Source organism: Bombus pascuorum, chromosome 6 (genome assembly GCF_905332965.1).
Source record: "Bombus pascuorum chromosome 6, iyBomPasc1.1, whole genome shotgun sequence".
Lineage (NCBI taxonomy): Eukaryota > Metazoa > Arthropoda > Insecta > Hymenoptera > Apidae > Bombus > Bombus pascuorum.
In genome coordinates, this window is record NC_083493.1 from 1,184,343 (window position 1) to 1,203,961 (window position 19,619).

At 33.0% G+C, this 19,619-nt stretch overlaps 3 protein-coding genes and 1 long non-coding RNA gene across 10 annotated transcripts in view; 2 read left to right on the plus strand and 2 right to left on the minus strand.

Moving 5' to 3' along the window:
• LOC132908129 (band 4.1-like protein 4A) overlaps positions 1–7,444 on the plus strand; it is a 62,860-nt gene extending 55,416 nt beyond the window's left edge. For 3 of the 6 annotated variants that reach the window (XM_060961804.1, XM_060961805.1, XM_060961803.1), the window contains 11 exons: positions 1,821–1,941; positions 2,112–2,199; positions 2,289–2,405; positions 2,517–3,029; positions 3,158–3,372; positions 3,846–3,921; positions 4,063–4,148; positions 4,769–4,927; positions 5,738–6,011; positions 6,514–6,620; positions 6,901–7,444. In XM_060961804.1, the coding sequence (XP_060817787.1) occupies positions 1,821–1,941; positions 2,112–2,199; positions 2,289–2,405; positions 2,517–3,029; positions 3,158–3,372; positions 3,846–3,921; positions 4,063–4,148; positions 4,769–4,927; positions 5,738–6,011; positions 6,514–6,620; positions 6,901–6,937 (1,793 nt within the window). In that variant the 3' untranslated portion in view covers positions 6,938–7,444. The remainder of the gene's footprint in view (positions 1–1,820; positions 1,942–2,111; positions 2,200–2,288; positions 2,406–2,516; positions 3,030–3,157; positions 3,373–3,845; positions 3,922–4,062; positions 4,149–4,768; positions 4,928–5,737; positions 6,012–6,513; positions 6,621–6,900) is intronic. The other 3 variants (XR_009658316.1, XM_060961806.1, XM_060961807.1) reach the window with 3 other exon arrangements.
• LOC132908351 (uncharacterized) overlaps positions 1–19,619 on the plus strand; it is a 235,262-nt gene that overhangs the window by 188,937 nt on the left and 26,706 nt on the right. The window lies entirely within an intron of this gene.
• Positions 6,241–8,078, minus strand: LOC132908133 (signal recognition particle 9 kDa protein). Of its 2 annotated transcripts, XR_009658317.1 has the most exons (4): positions 7,783–8,078; positions 7,316–7,384; positions 7,007–7,235; positions 6,241–6,667 (listed from the first exon to the last, which is right to left on the minus strand). XR_009658317.1 is itself a non-coding variant. In XM_060961810.1 (3 exons), exons 1-3 carry the CDS (start codon positions 7,987–7,989, stop codon positions 7,140–7,142), a joined length of 372 nt encoding a protein of 123 aa, XP_060817793.1. In that variant the 5' UTR covers positions 7,990–8,078; the 3' UTR covers positions 6,833–7,139. The 2 variants fall into 2 exon arrangements, 1 of the variants encoding a protein (XP_060817793.1); XM_060961810.1 differs by lacking the exon at positions 6,241–6,667 and having other exon boundaries at positions 6,833–7,235.
• On the minus strand, positions 13,415–19,302 carry LOC132908404 (phospholipase D2). Its single transcript, XM_060962396.1, has 15 exons — positions 19,029–19,302; positions 18,340–18,522; positions 17,863–18,223; positions 17,664–17,784; positions 17,179–17,602; positions 16,876–17,111; positions 16,416–16,683; positions 16,181–16,343; positions 15,819–16,082; positions 15,464–15,737; positions 15,177–15,397; positions 14,864–15,100; positions 14,537–14,777; positions 14,128–14,457; positions 13,415–14,046 (listed from the first exon to the last, which is right to left on the minus strand). Exons 2-15 carry the CDS (start codon positions 18,485–18,487, stop codon positions 13,945–13,947), a joined length of 3,390 nt encoding a protein of 1,129 aa, XP_060818379.1. The 5' UTR covers positions 18,488–18,522; positions 19,029–19,302; the 3' UTR covers positions 13,415–13,944.

Sequence of the window (19,619 nt, forward strand, 5' to 3'; positions counted from 1 at the left end):
TTTAGACAAAACTTCTGGGACCCTGATAACGCGTTTTGCGGCTTGATTACGATCGTTTCGTAGTCTACGACCAGCGGTCTCATAATTACATGACCGAATGAACATACAAGAAATCGACGACGACAAGGTGCAGGAATTCTGTTCTGTATGGTAGGCGAAGGACCGGAGAGAGACCAAACCAGCGAGAAAATAAAGTGCCCCTCGTGCTGGTCTCAGCCGATATTCATCAAAGTCAGTGATTCAATTAAGCGACTAGGATGATTTCTGGAGGGCATTTCCGTGCTGCAGCCTATAGCAATTGACGGTGACAGGTTTCGAAGAAGCAGAACTTGGGGATAGGACGAAAGAAGCGAAATTCCGACGAGCTAAAATTCCTTTATGTAAATTAGATTTATGCGATTAGTTGCGTAGACATTGAAATCTTAGTTTTACACAACGCGACCAAGTGAATTTAATTGATTCTGTTGTTGGGACATTTTTAAGCATTTTTGCATTTGGAATTTACACGTTACGATGGAAAGTAGCATATTGGAGCAGACTGCGATCGTTCAGTCAGCAGCATGTGTCACTGGGTTTGTGAAAGTTTGAAAAGTAGTAAAAAGTAAAAAGTTTACTAAATAATAACGATAAAATAAAAGATACTTTTCCTTTATATTTTAATAATAACTAATTTTAATGATGTATATTATAATATGAGCAATAATATCTATAGTTGTGATATTTTATAGAGACTAATATCCTACGTAAGTGGCATTACGTTCGAATAATTTCACTGTTGCAATTTGCATGCAATGTTGTGCCGTAATGTATTAGGTTCTATTGGAACAAAATGGATTATCTATTGTTTCCTTACAAAACAAAAGAAACTTTTAGGACAACTTAATATATTAAGTTCTAAACTGGTGCATCAAAACGGAATTTCTTATACAATTGAATTGGTTACCTCGTATATCTTGATAAACTAGGTGCATCAAAGACAAAAGAAACGAGGACAACAGCTAGACAATGGTAAATCAGAAATATAGATCTCAAATTTCAAACAAGCTTGAGTAATACAATCACTTAGATAGAAATCGTTTCCTATGTTATCGAAAAAATAATTACATGTATCTAACTATTTGAATATTGTAATCACAAAATGTTTAATTTTCTAATTTTCACCTTTTTTATCTTCAATAGAATGCACAAATTATCTCAATATATATTTATCTCCAATAAAATCCTACAAATTGTACCACATTTAATTTTTACTCGCATTGCACGATATTCTAAGAAAAATGCGACAGCAACTTTAAGGCATAAATTCTCCCACTTGCATGCGTTTAGATCGTGCAGGGTAAGAAACTAAGGAGAAAGAGGAAAAAGAAGGGTGGACTAGGTGCAACTTGTGCGTACGTAGATTGCAGGATGAGAGTGCTATCATACTTTTTTTTCCTAGCGTAGATAATGCGTGCAAGCATCCGGTTGACGGAATGCGTGTTACTGGACGATTTGCTTAATGTTTTGAAAATAAATCGTGAACGTGTTCTACGTGTGTACGTCTTATATGCTCGATGAACTCGTATGTCCGTGTAAAGAAAATGTATGGAATTACGTAATGAGAAAACATTAAATATTTGTGACCTGTTACGTGTACAATATACAACATATACCAGGGAGTCATCAATTTTTAGAGCGTAATTGCACGTGTTTTTACGAAAAAGAGTTTATACATATTGTTTTCCCGGATAAACTAATTTAAAATTTTAGAAATAAGCGATATATTCCCAGAATTGAATTAATTGAATTAAAATAACACTGACTTAATATAATTTTTTCAGCGGAACTCGGAGACTACGATCCAAGACGACATTCTGTGGGCTACGTTACCGAATTTCGGTTCTTGGCAAACCAAACTACGGAATTGGAAAATCGTATAGTAGAACTTCATAAAACTCTCGTGTACGTCTTACATTTACATTACATTCCTTAGCACAATTCCTTAGCATCTGTAAAGGAGATATCCGCTTTCATTTGTTTCACATATAGTATAGAAAGTAAAGTGATAGATTTCACAATACACGCAATTAATAATGAAGGTAATTTAAAGTAACAATGACCTCCTTTTCCAGAGGACAATTACCCTCTGCCGCTGAGCTGAATTATTTGGACAAGGTGAAATGGCTGGAAATGTACGGGGTTGATTTGCATCCCGTTTTGGTAGGTACTTGCTGTTTAAACGAACAAAGGTTACCGATGTCTTAACGAAACACAATAATGTGTAGAAAACCGGTAATCTCGATCCGCAGGGCGAAGATAATGTGGAGTATTTTTTGGGTCTGACACCGAGCGGGATAATTCTACTACGTAACAAGTCCAAAGTGGGAAATTACTACTGGCCTCGAATCAATAAAATCTATTATAAGGTAGGTAAACGTCATTTCTCGAAACATTATTCACTTATGTGTTTCACATATCAAAATTGCTACTATAATTAGCATTAAAATACATAAAAATCATCCTATTACTTCTTTCAGGGTAGATATTTCATGCTAAGAGTCAGCGAAAAAAATTCTGAGGAGAGAACGCACGGTTTCGAGTCACCGTCAAAAGGTGCCTGTAGACATCTATGGAAGTGTTGTTTGGAACACCAAGCATTCTTCCGGTTGATGGCCACCGGTCCACCACCTTTGAGTCCTTACTCTCGTTTCCGCTCGTACAGTCCTCCGTCTAGCTCTGAGAAGCACACAGTGATCAGACGGAATCCACCGCCGATTTTCCAGAGGACACCCAGTCGTAGGGCACAGCGACGCGTGGTCGAAGGCCAAGAAATGGTCGGCCCGTTCGTGGAAACACCCGCGACAGTGAATTCAAATCCGAGCAGTAATTCGGTCGGGGGAAACGTTCTGTGCAATGCTCAAAATGCGAGACAAATGAATAATTCAAGTCCCAGGAGCACCAGGAGCGCGCCGTGGACTCAGAGCCAACCTCGTGGTCTTTACACTTCGTCTAGTCCTCGGTCGGTCCGCTCTGCGGGAACGGCACCGGCAGTACGTTCTTCACATCTGTTATTTGTTATTAACTTGATTACATTTTATAGTTTTTCGTATTGTGTACCAGAAATGAGTTGAATTTCAATATCCTTAACGTTAATGCTATATCGTTATTCACTTTTTAGCTCTTGAGCAGACTCCAACGACGGAGTAGCTCTGTAGAGAGCCAAAGTTCAGGAGACAGTCATAGTCGCGGTGGTCACCGTAGAAGAAGTCATAGTCATAGTCATCGAAGACATAGTCGTCACTCTGATTGCGAATCCGAACTATCAAGAGGTTCGGATACAAGATCGGGCCATCGCAAGCACCGTAGAAAGCACAGAAGCTCCCGATCATCTAGGTAGGATTTTCTTGTATTTATTTATGCTCACCGTCGTCAACGATTAGGCATTAATCGAAAGAAACAACTTAACTGCGTTGACCAGCATCGTTACATTTGTTATCGTACATTGAGACAATTAGACGTCTAAATTCTAAGATATACGTTAGTTAGCCTAATTGGTAATTAATCGGTATAATAAAGGCCCCTTAGACAGCGATGTGAAAACGAAAGATCTTGATAGAATATCTTGTGCAAGTTCATCGACCGTGAGGACGGGAAGGAGACCCTTGTACTCATTATATTCTCACGGTAGGGTACGTAGAGCATACAAAGGTGATAATTATTTTAATGACGACGCGCCTGGGAAGTATGTCTTTAATGTAAAATCACAAGTGGAACGAGCCAACTTAGTTTATCATAAAACACTTTATACTATGCACGAATATTTTGGAATTGAAACATTCTACATATGCGTGCGTAAATCTTTTTAGACACGAATTGGTAGATTCCGAACCGCAATGGAAAGAAGCGCAGAAGCGGAAAGGCGAAGGAGTTCAACGGGCTGTTGTAAGTTCGAATAAGATGTTGAATATTATTTCTTTTATTCAATATTCAGTGATGCTTTCGTCTTCCCTATTTCGTACAGTTTCCTGTGCGTTTTTACCTATTATCGTAAATGTAAACTGGTTAAAATGAATATTTTAATAGGTGAGCCACACGGAACCAAGAAGAAGGCATAGAAGTAGACACCGGAGTCCTTCTCAAAAGCAACCATTGCCAGACGAACTTAGGAAGTACGTTTTTTTTATGAAATTGTAACAATACTGAAATAATTATTTATCAAATAGATGTTTCCTTTCTCATCTTTTTATGCTGTTTGTTCGGTAAAAATAAAGATAAGAGAGAACACGTGAAAAAATTGTTTGATTTGGAGGGGTAAGTATAATATTAAGTATAAACTTTTTGTAATATTATTTTGTATAAAATTTTCAATATTATTTTATTGTGTTTATAGCGATATATGGTTAAATTAGTTAAAGTTAGATATTAAATGCATGAAAACCAAATGATCCAAAGTGAATTTTATCTACCTCGTCATCTCCAATATAAATGTAATTTATCTAATTTCAAATGTACATATTTAATGTTAAAATTGCACAAATACTTTGTATTATATTTCTTCCTCCAAATGAAACAACTGTATCCCGTGTACATATAAACCGAACAATCTTATTATTACCATGTAATATATGTATACTAATCTAATTACTTCTGGTGTGAATGAAATTGAATTATTTATACCAAACAATTTGCACAATGATTTATTTATGCAAGGAAGTTTCTGTAAAAATAATGAATTTCCTTGTGTAAGACAACATAATGTAAAACAATGAAACAATGGCTGATTTTGCAGACACTTGGAGTTTGGACTAGTCGATACTTCCGGAATGACTGAGCAGCAACGACGAGAGATACCATATACAGTGGTTCAATCGCAATCATCCGTACAACAATGTACGCTACAGTCTAGCAATTCTCGATTGGATGACGCAGACTCGTCGTCCCTACCTAGGTACGATGATCTCAAGATGGCCTGCAACATCCAGAGTCATCCTCCGCAACTGGAGGATGAGACGGGATCCGTAGTCATTGTTTGAAATTTTTCCCATTGCATGCGGTGTTCTTTTTTTTTTTTTTAATTTATTAAGAGCATGTACGTGATCTACTTCAAGCATGCCCCCTATTATTTATTTAAAGCATGATAGGTCCTTAATAAATCGATGAGATTAACAGCTTGTCGCACCTGTTTATTTATTTCCTGGCTGGCACCTATACTGATGCTTTTCGCTATACCATGAAAGCACATTGCTGTTCCATAAAAATACGTTCTAAAAACAATTGTAGCATTTGTACGTGTGTGTTTTCTTTTGAAATGTTTTGTGTATTTTCTATGTAATGGTATAATGCATCGTGTTAATCGTTAATTAATTGTGATCGGTATATGGGAGTGTTGAAGTTCTGGTAGATAATCATTGTCAACGATCCAGATCGAGATTTTCATTGTGCCAGTCGACTCGATTCCCTGAACCCCTCTTTAGGTAGCCAGTAATGTTATTCTCTCCTTAAACACTTATAGACTTTTAAATACATTGGCGTACGTATGTAAGTGATCGACGAATGGAGAAATTGTTAAGTAAAACTTAGTGTTGTAATGTGAATAAAAATATGTATCGTTAGGGAATGCAATATGGCTCGTAGTATGTATTAACCATGTTATGAACGTTTGATAAACTAAAATATGCATCGATGTCGTTGGTGTCCGATCAGGGCTGTGCTTAAATTTTGCCGTGATATCGCAAGATTGTCAAGGAATCACTTTCAGAACGATCGGACCCGTTGGCAAAAGAAACAGAAGAATGATACAACATAGTCGCGACGGAAGTTATAATTTGCCGCCGACCAGGCCGAGTCCAGTCGAGACAAAATACTACGATGGTAGTAGGAACGAGTGCAATATGAGGAAGGACTTTTATTATACTCGTAACAACAGAATATTAATAGGAAGTAATGTGGACAGTGGGCTCGGGGAAAGTACACCGCAGGAATTTTCAAGTTGCTGCTCAAGTTCCGCCGACAGCGCTAAGCCTACTCGGGTAGTACGTATTTTTTCGCTTGTTCGTTTATGACAACGTCAATTTTTCGTTTATCGATTTTGGTTTCGAGTGAAACTCATTATTTTCTTTACTTCTGCTTTCTACACGTAATTATACTTCACTATGTTATTGCTTGAAATGCAAAATATTACTAGAAAATAATGGGTAACACTTTTGCTTCAAGTAGTTTAAGCTTTTTGCTTTTAAGAAAGAAAGAAGGATTACTATAATCTTAAATGATAGATAAATTGTCTTTATTAAGATTGTGCACTTATTGTACGAAAATCTTTTAGATGCACTGAATGCTTTTTACACATACATGTGGTTAAGGCTTGCTATTTCTTTCTCTGCTAGCCACAGTATTTTGTTACATCATTTTTCTTCTTTTTGAATCATAGTGCGATAAGAAAAATCGATTCAATGAAATACTGTTGCTAGAATGTAGTGTGTTGTATCGTACAATCTTCTGCATAGTAAATTAGTAAAATAGTTTTGTTTGGTATAGCCGCAAATGCAATTAGGGGGAGAGGTACGCTATGAACTGTCTCCAAATCAAGAAATCTACCCTCCTGTTGATACTACTCTGGATGCTGTTCTTCAGCCCATTATATCGTAAGTGCTTCTTTTCATTGCTTCGTGCTTCTCTTTTACAATAATATCTAGTAAAAAATTAAAATTAAGTTCGGCTTTATTAATAACTAATGCACTACATGCTGCTGTTACACATATGCACACAGTTACACTTTCTGAAAAGTATTGGTATTTTTAAATAAATTTTAGTATACCATATTTTTGTACTTTGAAATGGTTTTTATTTGGAACAATTATTTTTAAATGAATTTATTTCTAAATAAACTTATGCCACGATACATTTTATTTTATACTGTTTCAGAACTTTAACAAGGAGGCAACGGAACCGCCCGAAATGAGCATGAAGCTTTAAATAAATACAAAATAGACATTTATGCACATATTGTATATTTAAGAAAGTTTTATACCTCATTCAAATTAAATCTATAATCCCATCAATCACTGAATCTTATGAAATGGAACAACGTAAACAATGAATTAAATGCGCAGCACTTTTATTCCTTGATTAAAAAAGTGTCCCTAATCTCATCTAGTCCTTATTTAGCTATCTTTAGATGCCATGTGCCTCATTAGGTTTCCTATAAATTTTTCCATCTTCTTTAAATCTTGTGCTATCTCTGTTTTATATTGTAGACACTATGGAAGAAAATTATAAATGTATTATTTAAGTAGATTTTTAAGACTTACAAGGTAAGTTGTATAAGGATAAAGCTTACCGTTCTGTTATCTGTAAGTTTTAGACATAGAACACCTTTATTATGGCAATATTTCATTGTATACCGAGCCTAAAATAACAAAATAATAAATTATAGACTTCATGATTATTGAACTATTTATAAATGTGATCTGCCTTTATAAACTTTATTTATTTCACCTGTAATCTAATATTAAAATAAATAAATATTTTGCATAGAATACATTTGTATTATTTATATACCAATTAATACAGTGAAAATTCACGTTCTAAAAATTTTACAGTTCTATATGATATATTTTTTAGTTAAAAAATTTGTTTAAGCAGAGTTTAGTTTTCAATATGACATATCATGTCATACCCATCTCAGTTACGATTTATAACCTATGTTTTATAACCTATACCTTATGTTATTAATTAGAATACATCTCAATATGTATTTTATGAATAAAAAATGTATAAATGAACATTAATTTAATTAAAACACACCTTCATTGGGTCTTGAAGATATAACCTCTCAGCACCTTTTTCAAATTCTTCCCACGAACTTAAATATGTCATTTTTATTTGTAACAAAGCAAGAACTATATAAACAAAATTATAGTATGTTAATAATTCTAAGAAATAAAAATTTGTATTCAACACATTGCCAGAAAGGACGTTGATTTTAAGGAAGGCAAAATGTGAGGAAAACATAAACAGCTGCCGTGTTGGAAGCGGAATTCTGGAATGATCAACGTGAAAAAAATTGTTTTCGTGATCGTCCCTGAAGATAAGTTAGTCTATTGCCCTTGCTTGCCGGCGCGCCGCACTGCGGCCGCGTACGAAGTATACAATAGACGTAACCACGGTCGTATAAACAGAGCTGCTGAACCATAGACAATATATAAGAGTAGACAGATCACATTATGGATTTTCTTGGTTTAACATAATCGCCATTTCCATTTAGAAATTCTATACTGTTTTTAGCGTCCTCTACTTATAAACAATGAGTATTTGATAAAGTACTTTTAAAAAAATACTAATAAGAGCCAACAGAACTTATGTATTCATGCGTCTGTGGTTATAAAGACAAAGGACGTCTAATGGGCATTTGCAGGTTCGATTTGCATCACAATATTATTAAACTAAATAATTTAAAACTAATAAAACATCTTTAAAAATTTCTTTAACAGATACACCATGCATGTATGTATTTTAAGAAATAAAGTATATTTAACACATGTTTATAATTTGTATTGTATCTCAATCTAGGAGGAAATCAATGCATTTAATAATTTATATGAGGCTCATTTATTGAGAAAAAAAGGATTTAGTGATTGTTATACATATCTTTATATTTTTATAGTAGTCTTGTTTTTGTTCTAAATGATAGTAATGTTTTAATACATTCATAAGTAGTTTTACAAAATCAAATAGATTTTTTTTATAAAAGAAAATTTGTGTATAATTTACTCATAAAATTCTTTAATTTCTTATTTTCTTATTTTTCTCAATTATAGACAATCAAGGCTACTTTCACTGAGTAGTAAACAAGCGTAAAAGTAAGGAGCTATGATTGTTATTAATATAAAAAAAAGGACATTTGAAAATTTTTTCTCTCATTTTAATTCCAATTATACATATATATACATATATATACACATGTACTTACATATATATGTGTAGAGGACTTGTAGAGGATTGTAATACAGAATAACGAGAACTTGCTGTTGCAACCCGTCAAATATATTTAAAAAAATTAAATAAATTAATAAATATAAATACTGTCGAGAGACGCTCGTTCAAATGTATTCGCTAAGACAGTGTATAATATCTCGCTGATAACTCGTAGATATTGATCGATAATTAGTAGATACTTGGTATATACTGATTTGCTCGCGATCACGTCCGTTTATTTATACTGGTCGAGATAGAGCCGGAAAATAGAAATTCGTCTTTGTTCGACGGTTGCACGTAGAGGCGACATTGTTTTGCCCGGAGTTTATTTATTATTACATTACCTATATCCTAACCATCTTTATACTCCGAGGCAAAACATCATTTGAATTGTCCTCTACTCATGTGCCGCTACATATGTATATACATACGTATATACTGTGTATATATACTTGACCACCTGAATGTATGAAGGGAGGATTTAACAATCCTAGAGTACGCTCAATATTTTTATAATCTATGCGTTAATGTATAAACATTAAACAATTAACAGTATTCTCATATTATTCTACAAACCACATTCAAACGTGCAAACCTCGAATGTATTCGAAATAAATACATATATTTACTTGCAATTATATTTATATAAAGATATGTACATATACATGTGCCGAGTTTAACCTTTTTAAAGTTTAATGTTTAAAGTAAAGTTTAAAGTAAAAAAATATAAAAGTGAAAGTAGAATAAAGAGTAAAATAAAAGTCAATTTAGTAAACTCTGAAAAGGTTAAACTTAAAAAGGAGGGCAAATATGTATAAATATATACAAATAAAGCCTACCACACAATTATATTAGAAATTATTTTTAGGTCAATACTAGGCATTAAAGTTAAATCGCGGATTTTTGTACAGTTATGATAAATACAAATATATAAATAGCTGCAAAATATACTAAGTATTAAAAAATGTACAAAACATTTTGCATAGATATCAGCAGTCTAAAACTATTCATTCGTTCTAACAGCTTACACTCTTCGTCAAAAAGATAGTCCAGGTGTGCTATCTTTAATTTCTTAATGACGCGTGTAAAGTTTTTCGTCTGTAACGTATAATACCACAACATTATGAGCTCAGAATATGCGGTTGGTTGAAAATAATTAAAAATATTATGAGGTTTAGTGTGTAACAAAAAAAAATTGTTTTATTTTTCGACGTAAAATAAAACCAATACGCATAGCTCTTTGGAATGCAAACGGTTTAGCTCAGCATAAATACGAACTAGAACTCTTCCTAAAACAACAACAAATCGATATAATGCTCATATCTGAAACTCACTTCACCGATAAAAAGTATCTGAAAATAAATGGTTATAACTTTTACCATACTCAACATCCCAGTGGAAAGGCCCACGGCGGTACCGGAATTATCATCAAGACCAGCATAAAACACTATGAGCTTCCATCATTTCAAAAGGACTACCTCCAAGCCACAAACGTAGCAATAGAAGATTGGCATGATCCAATCACCGCATCAGCAGTATTGTCCTCCTAGACATTCTATTTCCACAGAAAACTTCGATAAATTCCTCGAAGGCCTGGGCAATAGATTCATAGCTGGAGGAGACTATAACGCTAAACATACGCAATGGGGTAGCAGACTTGTCACAGTAAGAGGCAGAAACCTTTTTAACTACCTCAGTGCAAACGAACCCACTTACTGACCCACTGACACTAACAAACTGCCTGACCTATTAGACTTCTTCATAACCAAAAACATCTCGCCAAGATACATACAAATCAACCCTTCTGTGGAACTCTCTTCAGATCATTCACCCGTCAACAATAAACTCAACAATTATCGAAAACCAACCTAATGGCTTTATTCATAATCAACTCACAAACTGGCAGCTCTTTAGAGAAGTATTCAATCATTCAACATCAGCCTCAATATCCCTAAAAACAAACGAAGGTATAGAAGCAGCCACGGAATATTTAAACACCAGCATAATAAACGCGATCCGTTCTTCCACCCCTACTAAGTGTTTTGTCAATAAACATGAATAGCCCCATTACATACTAATAAAAATCGCAGAAAAACGTAGACTTAGAAGAGTATAGCAAAGTCATAGAACGCCTAAAGACAAGCGTAAGCTAAATAACGCAACAAGAAAACTAACCAAAATCATTAAAAATTACAAAAATTGACTGTTTCCAAAAATATCTTGCTAATCTGTCTCACATAGGTGACTTCAACTACTCATGGAAGGAATCCAGGAAACTCACTCGTCCTCCGCAAATAATCTCCGCCCCCCATTCGCTGTCCGCAAGATGGGTGGACGCGTAGCCCTATACAAAAAGCCAACTTGTTTGCAAACCACCTAACTAATGTCTTCAAACCGTATTCCTTCACTATTGCCGCCGAAATAACGGAATACTTGCACTGTCCCTTCCAGATGTCTCCTCCTATTGAACCTTTCTCATCTCTGGAAGTTATTGAATTAATATGTTGGCTAAACCCCAGGAAAGCATCGGAACATGATCAGATAAGTAAGAAAGCTATCAAGGAGCTTCCCAAAAAAGGGATTGCTCTCATTACTTCTATTTTTAATGCAATTCTTCACCTTGAATACTATCCTAAGTCCTGGAAAATATCATTAATTACCCTTATCCCTAAACCTGGAAAACCAATACAGGAAACTAACTCTTATCGCCCAATTAGTCTTCTACCCACTTTGTCCAAACTATTTGAGAAGATGCTAACGAAACGACTCCTTCCATTCTTAGAGGAGTTGAAAACAATGCCGGATCATCAATTCGGCTTTCGGAAGCAACATTCTACGATAGGGCAAATTCATCGTCTAACTCATAAAATCACCCAAGACTTAGAAAAGAAAAAATATTGCACTGCGGTATTTCTAGACATTCAACAGGCATTTCACAAAGTATGGCATGAAGGACTTTTATTCAAACTAAAGAAAATCCTACCACACACCTACTACTCCATCCTAAAATTCTACCTAACCAACAGACAATTCATGGTAAAACACTTAGACGCTATAACCTCAACATTTCCAATAGAAGCTGGCATACCCCAAGGCAATGTCCTCGGACTCCTCCTGTTCAACATCTACACTGCAGATTTACCAATTTCGACATAGATAACCACAGCGACATTTGCTGATGATACAGCCTTATTAGCCTTGCACTCAGACCCGACAATTGCCTCCTCTACTCTCCAGCGAGGTCTCGATTCCATGGAAGAGTGGTTCCACAAATGGCGCTTCAAAGTCAATGAAAACAAACCCAGTCATATAACTTTCACGAAACAAATTTGCCCACAGATGACAATAAGCAATATACCTATTCCAGATAAAGAGCCAGTCAGATATCTGGGCATGATTCTGGACAGAAGATTGACAAGGAAACAATATATCGTAAATAAATCCAAACAACTCAAAGCAAAATTTAAAAAATTCTACTGGCTCATCGGTCGACGCTCCAACTTAAACACGCAAAGTAAAATTACATTATACAAGGCCATATTAAAACCTGTTTGGACCTATAGAATCCAACTATGGGGAACAGCAAGTAATTCCAACATAGAAATTTTCCAACGATTCCGATCGAAAACCTTAAAATCCCTAATAGATGCACCCTGGTACGTCACCAACGAAACAATACATCACGACATCAAGATACCCACAGTCAAAGAAGAAATATTCAAATTCAGCAATAGACATAGCACAAGAGTTAACAACCACCAAAATTCTCTAATTACTCAACTACTCGACACGTCGGAACAGATCCGCAGGCTAAAAAGACATTACACCTTAGATCTAAGCACTAGATTCAAGTAGAATCATACTATAAATACTTATTAATCATGTCATAGTACCACGCCAGATAAATTTACTTAAAATTCTCTACGAGAATTGATTGTAAATTAAAAGCAAATAAAAAAAGAAAAAAAAAAAATAGAAAAAACTCACTTTCGACGGAGGGTCGTCACTTGTATTTTGAACTTCACTGGGCACTAGACACACGTTTACACACGCTTCGACAGTCGAAAGGAAAACTCCGGAGACAAATTAGTAAAATATTTTTGAAAACAGACATTTTTATAATTTTTAAAGATTTTGGTTATTTTCTTGTTGCATTATTTAGCTTACGCTTGTCTTTAGGTGTTGTATGACTTTGCCATACTCTTCTAAGTCTGCGTGTTTTACCAATTTGACATTAGAAATTGGAACTTTGAATCGGAACACATGATTATACAGCACAACATTGATTATTTTAACTCTCGATTTATCAAACTGCTGGCTATTCAGATAAGTTGAAATACAAGAATGATTCACTAAATATTTATATGGAATAATCGTAACAGAGATATAAAGAAATAAGAATATTAGCTTGGTAAAGAACGACATGTTATTTATTTTATATATCGTTTAATACAAATAAATAGTATTATAAAATAAATGTTATAATATAAAATTCAACTTTTAAAAAGGCACACCGTTAAAACTTAAACATTCATATGAGCATTTTTATAAAAGATGTTATTAATAAAAGACGTTTCAGCATATTAAATGGTTGATGAAATAAAATTATCTTCAAATTAATAACTATTATCACATCAACATTAATAACCCGATTCCTTTTTGAGAGTTAGATTTTATGGAATGTTAAAGTACAATTATGATCAATTTAATGCATAAGTAACAATCCAAGTATCATCTTGACCTGAATTTTCATTAGCATTTTACTCGTCTTAATCCTTTATGCTCTCAAATATTCTAAATGCTTTTAAGTAATAGTGATATACAACCTTAGTTCTAGCAGTTTATACATATAATAAAATATCTAGTCATAAGCACAGAGTGATCATTTGTACTTTGGTCAATAAAATACTTAAAAATAGATTAACTTGTATACAATTATAAAAAATATTAAAATCACTGATTTCATTAATATTGGTTTCGAATGTCAAAAATTTAAGTCCACAGTGCTGTTGGCATCATTCCTTCTACAGTACCAGCAGCTGGTTTCAAATCCTCATTGCATAAAAAGTGCAATGGCATGTTTACTAAATGACCCTAAAATAAAATTAAAAATGAAAAGATAAAGTTTGTTAAAATAATAAAAATAATAATAATAATAATGTTTTTAAACTATACCTTAATCTGTTCAACCTTTTCTTGAGCCAAAAGTGTATTCGATGAAGAAAGTGGCTCTTCATCTTGATATTGCTTTAACATAGAAAAATTAACAACTTTATCTGTCGGAATAACATGAAATACTTCTTCATAGATTTCTGTGTTTTGATTACTCCTAGCACACCATACATCTTTGTAGAATGATTTTTTAATTATATCAGTTACATCTATATCTTCATTTGTTTTAAATAATCCCAAATGTTCAGAAATTAATTGTTTCCGCAATGATCCTGCAAATTTACCACAAGGAAACGGTATATCATTCATTCTTCCTTCTTCGAATTCTTGATCCTGTAAATTATAGAATAGTTAATATTGAAATGATAAAAAATTACACAGTTGAGTCAGTTAAAATAATATTAATATATACATGAATTATTACTGCAATTTCGCTGTCCCTTGTTGCTGTCATGCTTCTATCATTAATATTAGCAGAACCACAGATAACAGTATTATCATCCACAATTAATAGTTTGCTGTGAACATATATTAGCTCTGTCACTAATGTACCATTTAACATTGCGTGCGTCCTTAAACCATGGAATGTAATGTACTCTCTAGGATCCTCTATTCCTGCTTCAATTAGCCGACTTAAGATAGCATCTTTACCCCTATTTATAATGCAAATATTTCCAACTTTTCAACTCATTCACTTTTCATCCTTAGTTGTAGTTTAATTGTATAATAGAATTTTTACCTTGATATAGAAGCATAATTCCAATGAGTAATAGCACGTAGGGCAGTACCAGTTGGTCCTCCAACTTCGCCTTCAAAACCTGGTAATAAAGGCATTATTACAAATACTCTAAATACTGCACCCTCACGGTGTGCTCTTAAAATGCGTTTCAATAATGTTTCTCCAATACGATTTTTTACTGCAGATCGTTGCATGGATGCAAGTGTTATAAAAAATTGGTTCTCTATGTATATATACCTGAAATAGAAAAATGTGCATTATAATAGCAGTAGGGCAATTAATCATTTTTCATGTTTTTAAAAATTAATTTCACCTTTCTGCTTTACTAATAGCCTCAATATAAGCTTCTTGAATACTTCGCTCTATTGTTTGTGAGTCGAGAAAACCAGCCGACCAAGAACTGACTGATCTTAATACTTGACAGTTGACGTTGTGTATAGTAGATTTCTCAATAAATGGTACAGAGCTACTGCAATTATTGTACGTTTTTGGAAGCAAAAATGGATAACATAAATTTAATTTTGCTTTTTCCATCTACAAATATAAATTATATAAATGTTATTTAATTATTAGATTGTTACAAAATTAGAAAGTACCTGCCTTAATTGCATTCCAACGTTGAATAAAATGTCTGGCAACATCTCTTGCTGTTGCACCTTGTACCATAACTCCTATATCGTGCCATGGCATTCTGGGAGTGTTGCTCCTATCTACTAGATCTTGATAAGGTTTTTCAAGATCATTAAAGTCTTTAACAATAAAATTTACATAGTCTTTTCCCAGCCATAATTTAGCCACACCTGGATATTCTGAAACTTCATTTTCGCTATATGCTAGTGACTGACTAGTTTCAATTGGAGTTTGAGTTGTATAGCTGAAAATGTCAGTAATATTCTCTAATTGATGTAAAATATATCCAGTTTTTGGTACATATCTTTCTAAAGTATAAACTTACGTAGTCATAACATTCTCCTCATCACTATCTTCTTCGTGTGGATTATACACCATATTAATTAATTCTTGTCTTTTCAACTTAATACTGTGTTTCATTTTATCCATGGTGTTTTTTGCCATCCCAAATAAATTTTTACGTTCCAGATTAGGTGTATCACATTTCATAGTATCTGATTCTTCTATTGGTTGTAATAGTAATAGATCACCAGCATTTAACTGTGATGTCGAGAATGGCGATATCGACGTCTTATTATTTATAATTGGCCTAAAGAAAAAAAAAGTCAAATAAAATGAGTAGCTGAGCCAAACTTAAAGAAAATTTGAAATATAAAATTTATGGAGAATAATAAGAAAGAAACTTACAACACAGGTATAGATTTGGTAGTAGCCATCACAACTGTGTTAGTTGCAATAGCTAATGGTAATAAAACATGCTTATTTACATTGGCATTTGATACCTTTTTACTACTGGTATTGGTAAATCTACCTTTGGATGGAATATAAATACTGGAATGATGGGTGCTGCCTGTAATTGAGAACAATAAAATTAAATGCAATTAATAATAATGATCGGTATTTAATTTCAAGTATCATGTACCTAAGTCTATTAATCTATGTTCATTGTTGTCCCATCGACCATAACATAGATCGATTCCTCCAAGGAAAGCAATACTTTGATCAACAACGACAATTTTTTCGTGGTGTGCCCACAGAAACACTCCCACTCGCGCGTGATCTGGATGACGTAATACTTTTATATTTTCAGGGCATTTTTCAACTAGTCGTTGTTTGCTATAGAAACTGTTTATGCCCAGTGCGACTTCTACTTCTTTATAGATCATTATATATACTTTGATTCCTTCAAACTAAATAAAGAATTGATTATTATAAACATATACACGTGATTTCTTTCAATTTTTGACAGCGTTATATGTTATATTCAAAATTACATTAGCCTTACCAAGAATCCTCAACTTCTGTCAGCATTGATAGGATATAGTGTTAAAAATATTAGTATGAATAATTAATAAACACAATGTTTTTAATGATATACTTACAGCTTTTCTTTGTAAAATATTATCTAATCGCCAGTAATCACTATGAATAGCTGGTCTTTTCATATAAATCTCAGGTGATAACCACCAGTCTGCAATAAAAATTTCTTCTTTTGCATCTTCTAACGCATCTGCAACAGCAGACATATAACTTGATCCATCTACAAACCATGTGGCTGGAATAGGGGAACGATAAGGTGCAAACGAGTTGTGCGGATTCGATTGTATAAAGTCTCGACCTGTACTAACATAACTTATTAATTAAGTTTTCAAAGCTTTACGTTACGCACTAGTCAAAGAACTTACCTTCCCTGTTACTAACTTCTTGTATAAATTCCAGCCATTCTTTGGCCTTTCTTCTTGTCCAGCACTTAATTAGTATGTGCCTACTAAGATTTACTATTTGTATACCATTTCTTAATCCTGTTGTATACAGACCAAAACTGATTCCGAAACCATTATCCATTAAAATCACCGATTTTATGCTACCATTTTTTGGTTCAATATAGGCAACAAAAGTATCTTTAACAACAAGATGTCGAGAATGCCATTTCCTACATAGAGATGTGCAGAAATGAGTACATCTAATACAACACATGCCCTCAAGAAGACCACAAAAGTTACATCTACTTCTTGCACCTGATCCAGTTCGTTTTAAAACAATTCCTTCTTTGCCTTTCATTCCTAAATCTTCTATAAATGACAAATGTGAGACTTCTAAAAAATCGACCTGAAAATGTTTTATACTTGTTAGTAATCATCACATAAATAAATGCAAATTATTAACTCACTGTTTCTGGATGGTGCAAATAAATTTTTATTTTTAATAAATTAGTTAAGTACTCTTCTAATGCTTTTTTTCTATGTTCTAGTTGCTCATAAGGTACTAAAACATCAGGCTTGTTTGGAAATCTGAAAAAAATAGTTTATCCCATTTTTTGGTCGTTTACAATAAATAAACGTATTTTCTTTTTAAATGTATCTTTATACCTTGGTAGTGCACCTTTACGACCTTTCCCTTCTTTTGTATCCCCCAAACTTTTCAAACTAGATCTTCTTTCTTTGTGACTTTTAGTTGGAAAAGGTATATTTAAACTGGTGCGATATATCTTCAATTGGTTATGCAAATTTTGGATATGTTTGTATCGTTTCTTAATTGTCCAAATAAATGGTCCATGCCTAAATTCGATAGTATACAAATTTGGATTCAATGGATGTGTTGTTACGCTACGTTCATTGTCTATAATGTCCACATGCACTTCTTCACCAGGAATAAAAACATTACGATACTGGCTTTTAAAATTTTTTGGTAAGTCGTGTATAGCAGAGAAAGGTATCACACCAGGACGTTCTAGTTTAAATAAAGTAAACAATGCACAATACATTTTACTAACATAGTTGGAATGTTATTTTTAAAGGAAGTCAGTTAAATAACACAGAAATAACGAACCAAAGTCATAAACTCACCATTATTATCAGTATCATTATTAGAATTAATATTTTCATTTTCATTTATAGTAATTTCTAATGAGTCAGGTACACCCAGTGTATCATCATATTCAGGATCGTGAGAAACACAATTCTCAGCTTTTTCGTTTAAAATACTGTCAGACATTGTTAACAGTATTCTACAAAATTATCAATAGATAACTAAACATACGTAATTAAGTTAAACTAGTTTCACAATATACTTTTCATTGCCTTCAACTTGTAATAACTTTTATATTATACTCCTGTTTCTTGCAATATCAAATAATTTTTTTATGTTACACAAATTATCTTTATTAATGAGAAATAGTACATACAACAGTAGAAGTTATTTAAGAATAACACACTGACGAATATGTACATTATTAATAGATAGGTGAATAGATAAGTAGTAATATGGTGGAACAAAAAAAATGTGATGACAAAGAACTAATGTATTTTCTTGATTAAGAAAATGATCTAATGTGCGCAGGAAAGATTTAGAATATCGACTATAAATTCGAGTCAGATGTAATTCTCATGAACAAGACTAAAGTAAATTGCCAGACTTATTTCATTACATGTTTATTGGTATTTATCTATCGATTAAAATTTTTTCATATTGTACACTTTAAAAATATGAACTTAAAGTTACGATAAAAATTATGAACGATATAATAAAAGGATACAACCTATTTATTTATTAAATGTCACATGTCACGTTATTAAGGTTATAAATATTATCACTTCTTTCCATAAACAGTTTTAAGGTAATGAATTTTACATGATATTGTAAGAGATTGATATATACTTCTCAGATAATTCCATTATCATAGGTAGTATCGTCATAATTGATTGATTATACGAGTGATTTCATCGCTGTTCATTATATGACAGATTAAGCGACTTATACATATCTCGTCTGTTATACACATTTGTTGACTATTGTAGATCGGACTCTAAGAACTGTCGGTATGGATATTTTCTACTGAAACGTGTGAAGCGTTAGTTTAAAATTGTTTTTTTTTCTATTAAAACTTTTTCTATTAAAATTTTACATTTTGGAAGTAAAAATATCCAATAGATTTCACAAATTAACTAACTAAATTTTCACAAGTACGTGACTTTATTTATGAAGATTATTTTCTGTTATATTGACATGATCTATGTTTGATCATTCTGTTTTATCAACAAAGATAGCAATTCCATAGAAAAATATATATGTATGTACTTACAAATATATAAAATAAAAATCTTGTATTTTCTTTTCACGTACGAAT

Coding starts and splice junctions, on each gene's coding strand:
- LOC132908404 (XM_060962396.1), bottom strand. CDS start 18,487: ATGTCTGACAGTATTTTAAACGAAAAAGCTGAGAATTGTGTTTCTCAC. Junction 16,684..16,875: donor ATATTTTACAAAGAAAAGCT/GTAAGTATATCA, acceptor TTCTTTATTTAG/TTTGAAGGAATCAAAGTATA. Junction 15,101..15,176: donor GCTATTAGTAAAGCAGAAAG/GTGAAATTAATT, acceptor TTTCTATTTCAG/GTATATATACATAGAGAACC.
- LOC132908133 (XM_060961810.1), bottom strand. CDS start 7,989: ATGTTTTCCTCACATTTTGCCTTCCTTAAAATCAACGTCCTTTCTGGC. Junction 7,385..7,782: donor ATCTTCAAGACCCAATGAAG/GTGTGTTTTAAT, acceptor TTGTTATTTTAG/GCTCGGTATACAATGAAATA. Junction 7,236..7,315: donor AACTTACAGATAACAGAACG/GTAAGCTTTATC, acceptor TTTCTTCCATAG/TGTCTACAATATAAAACAGA.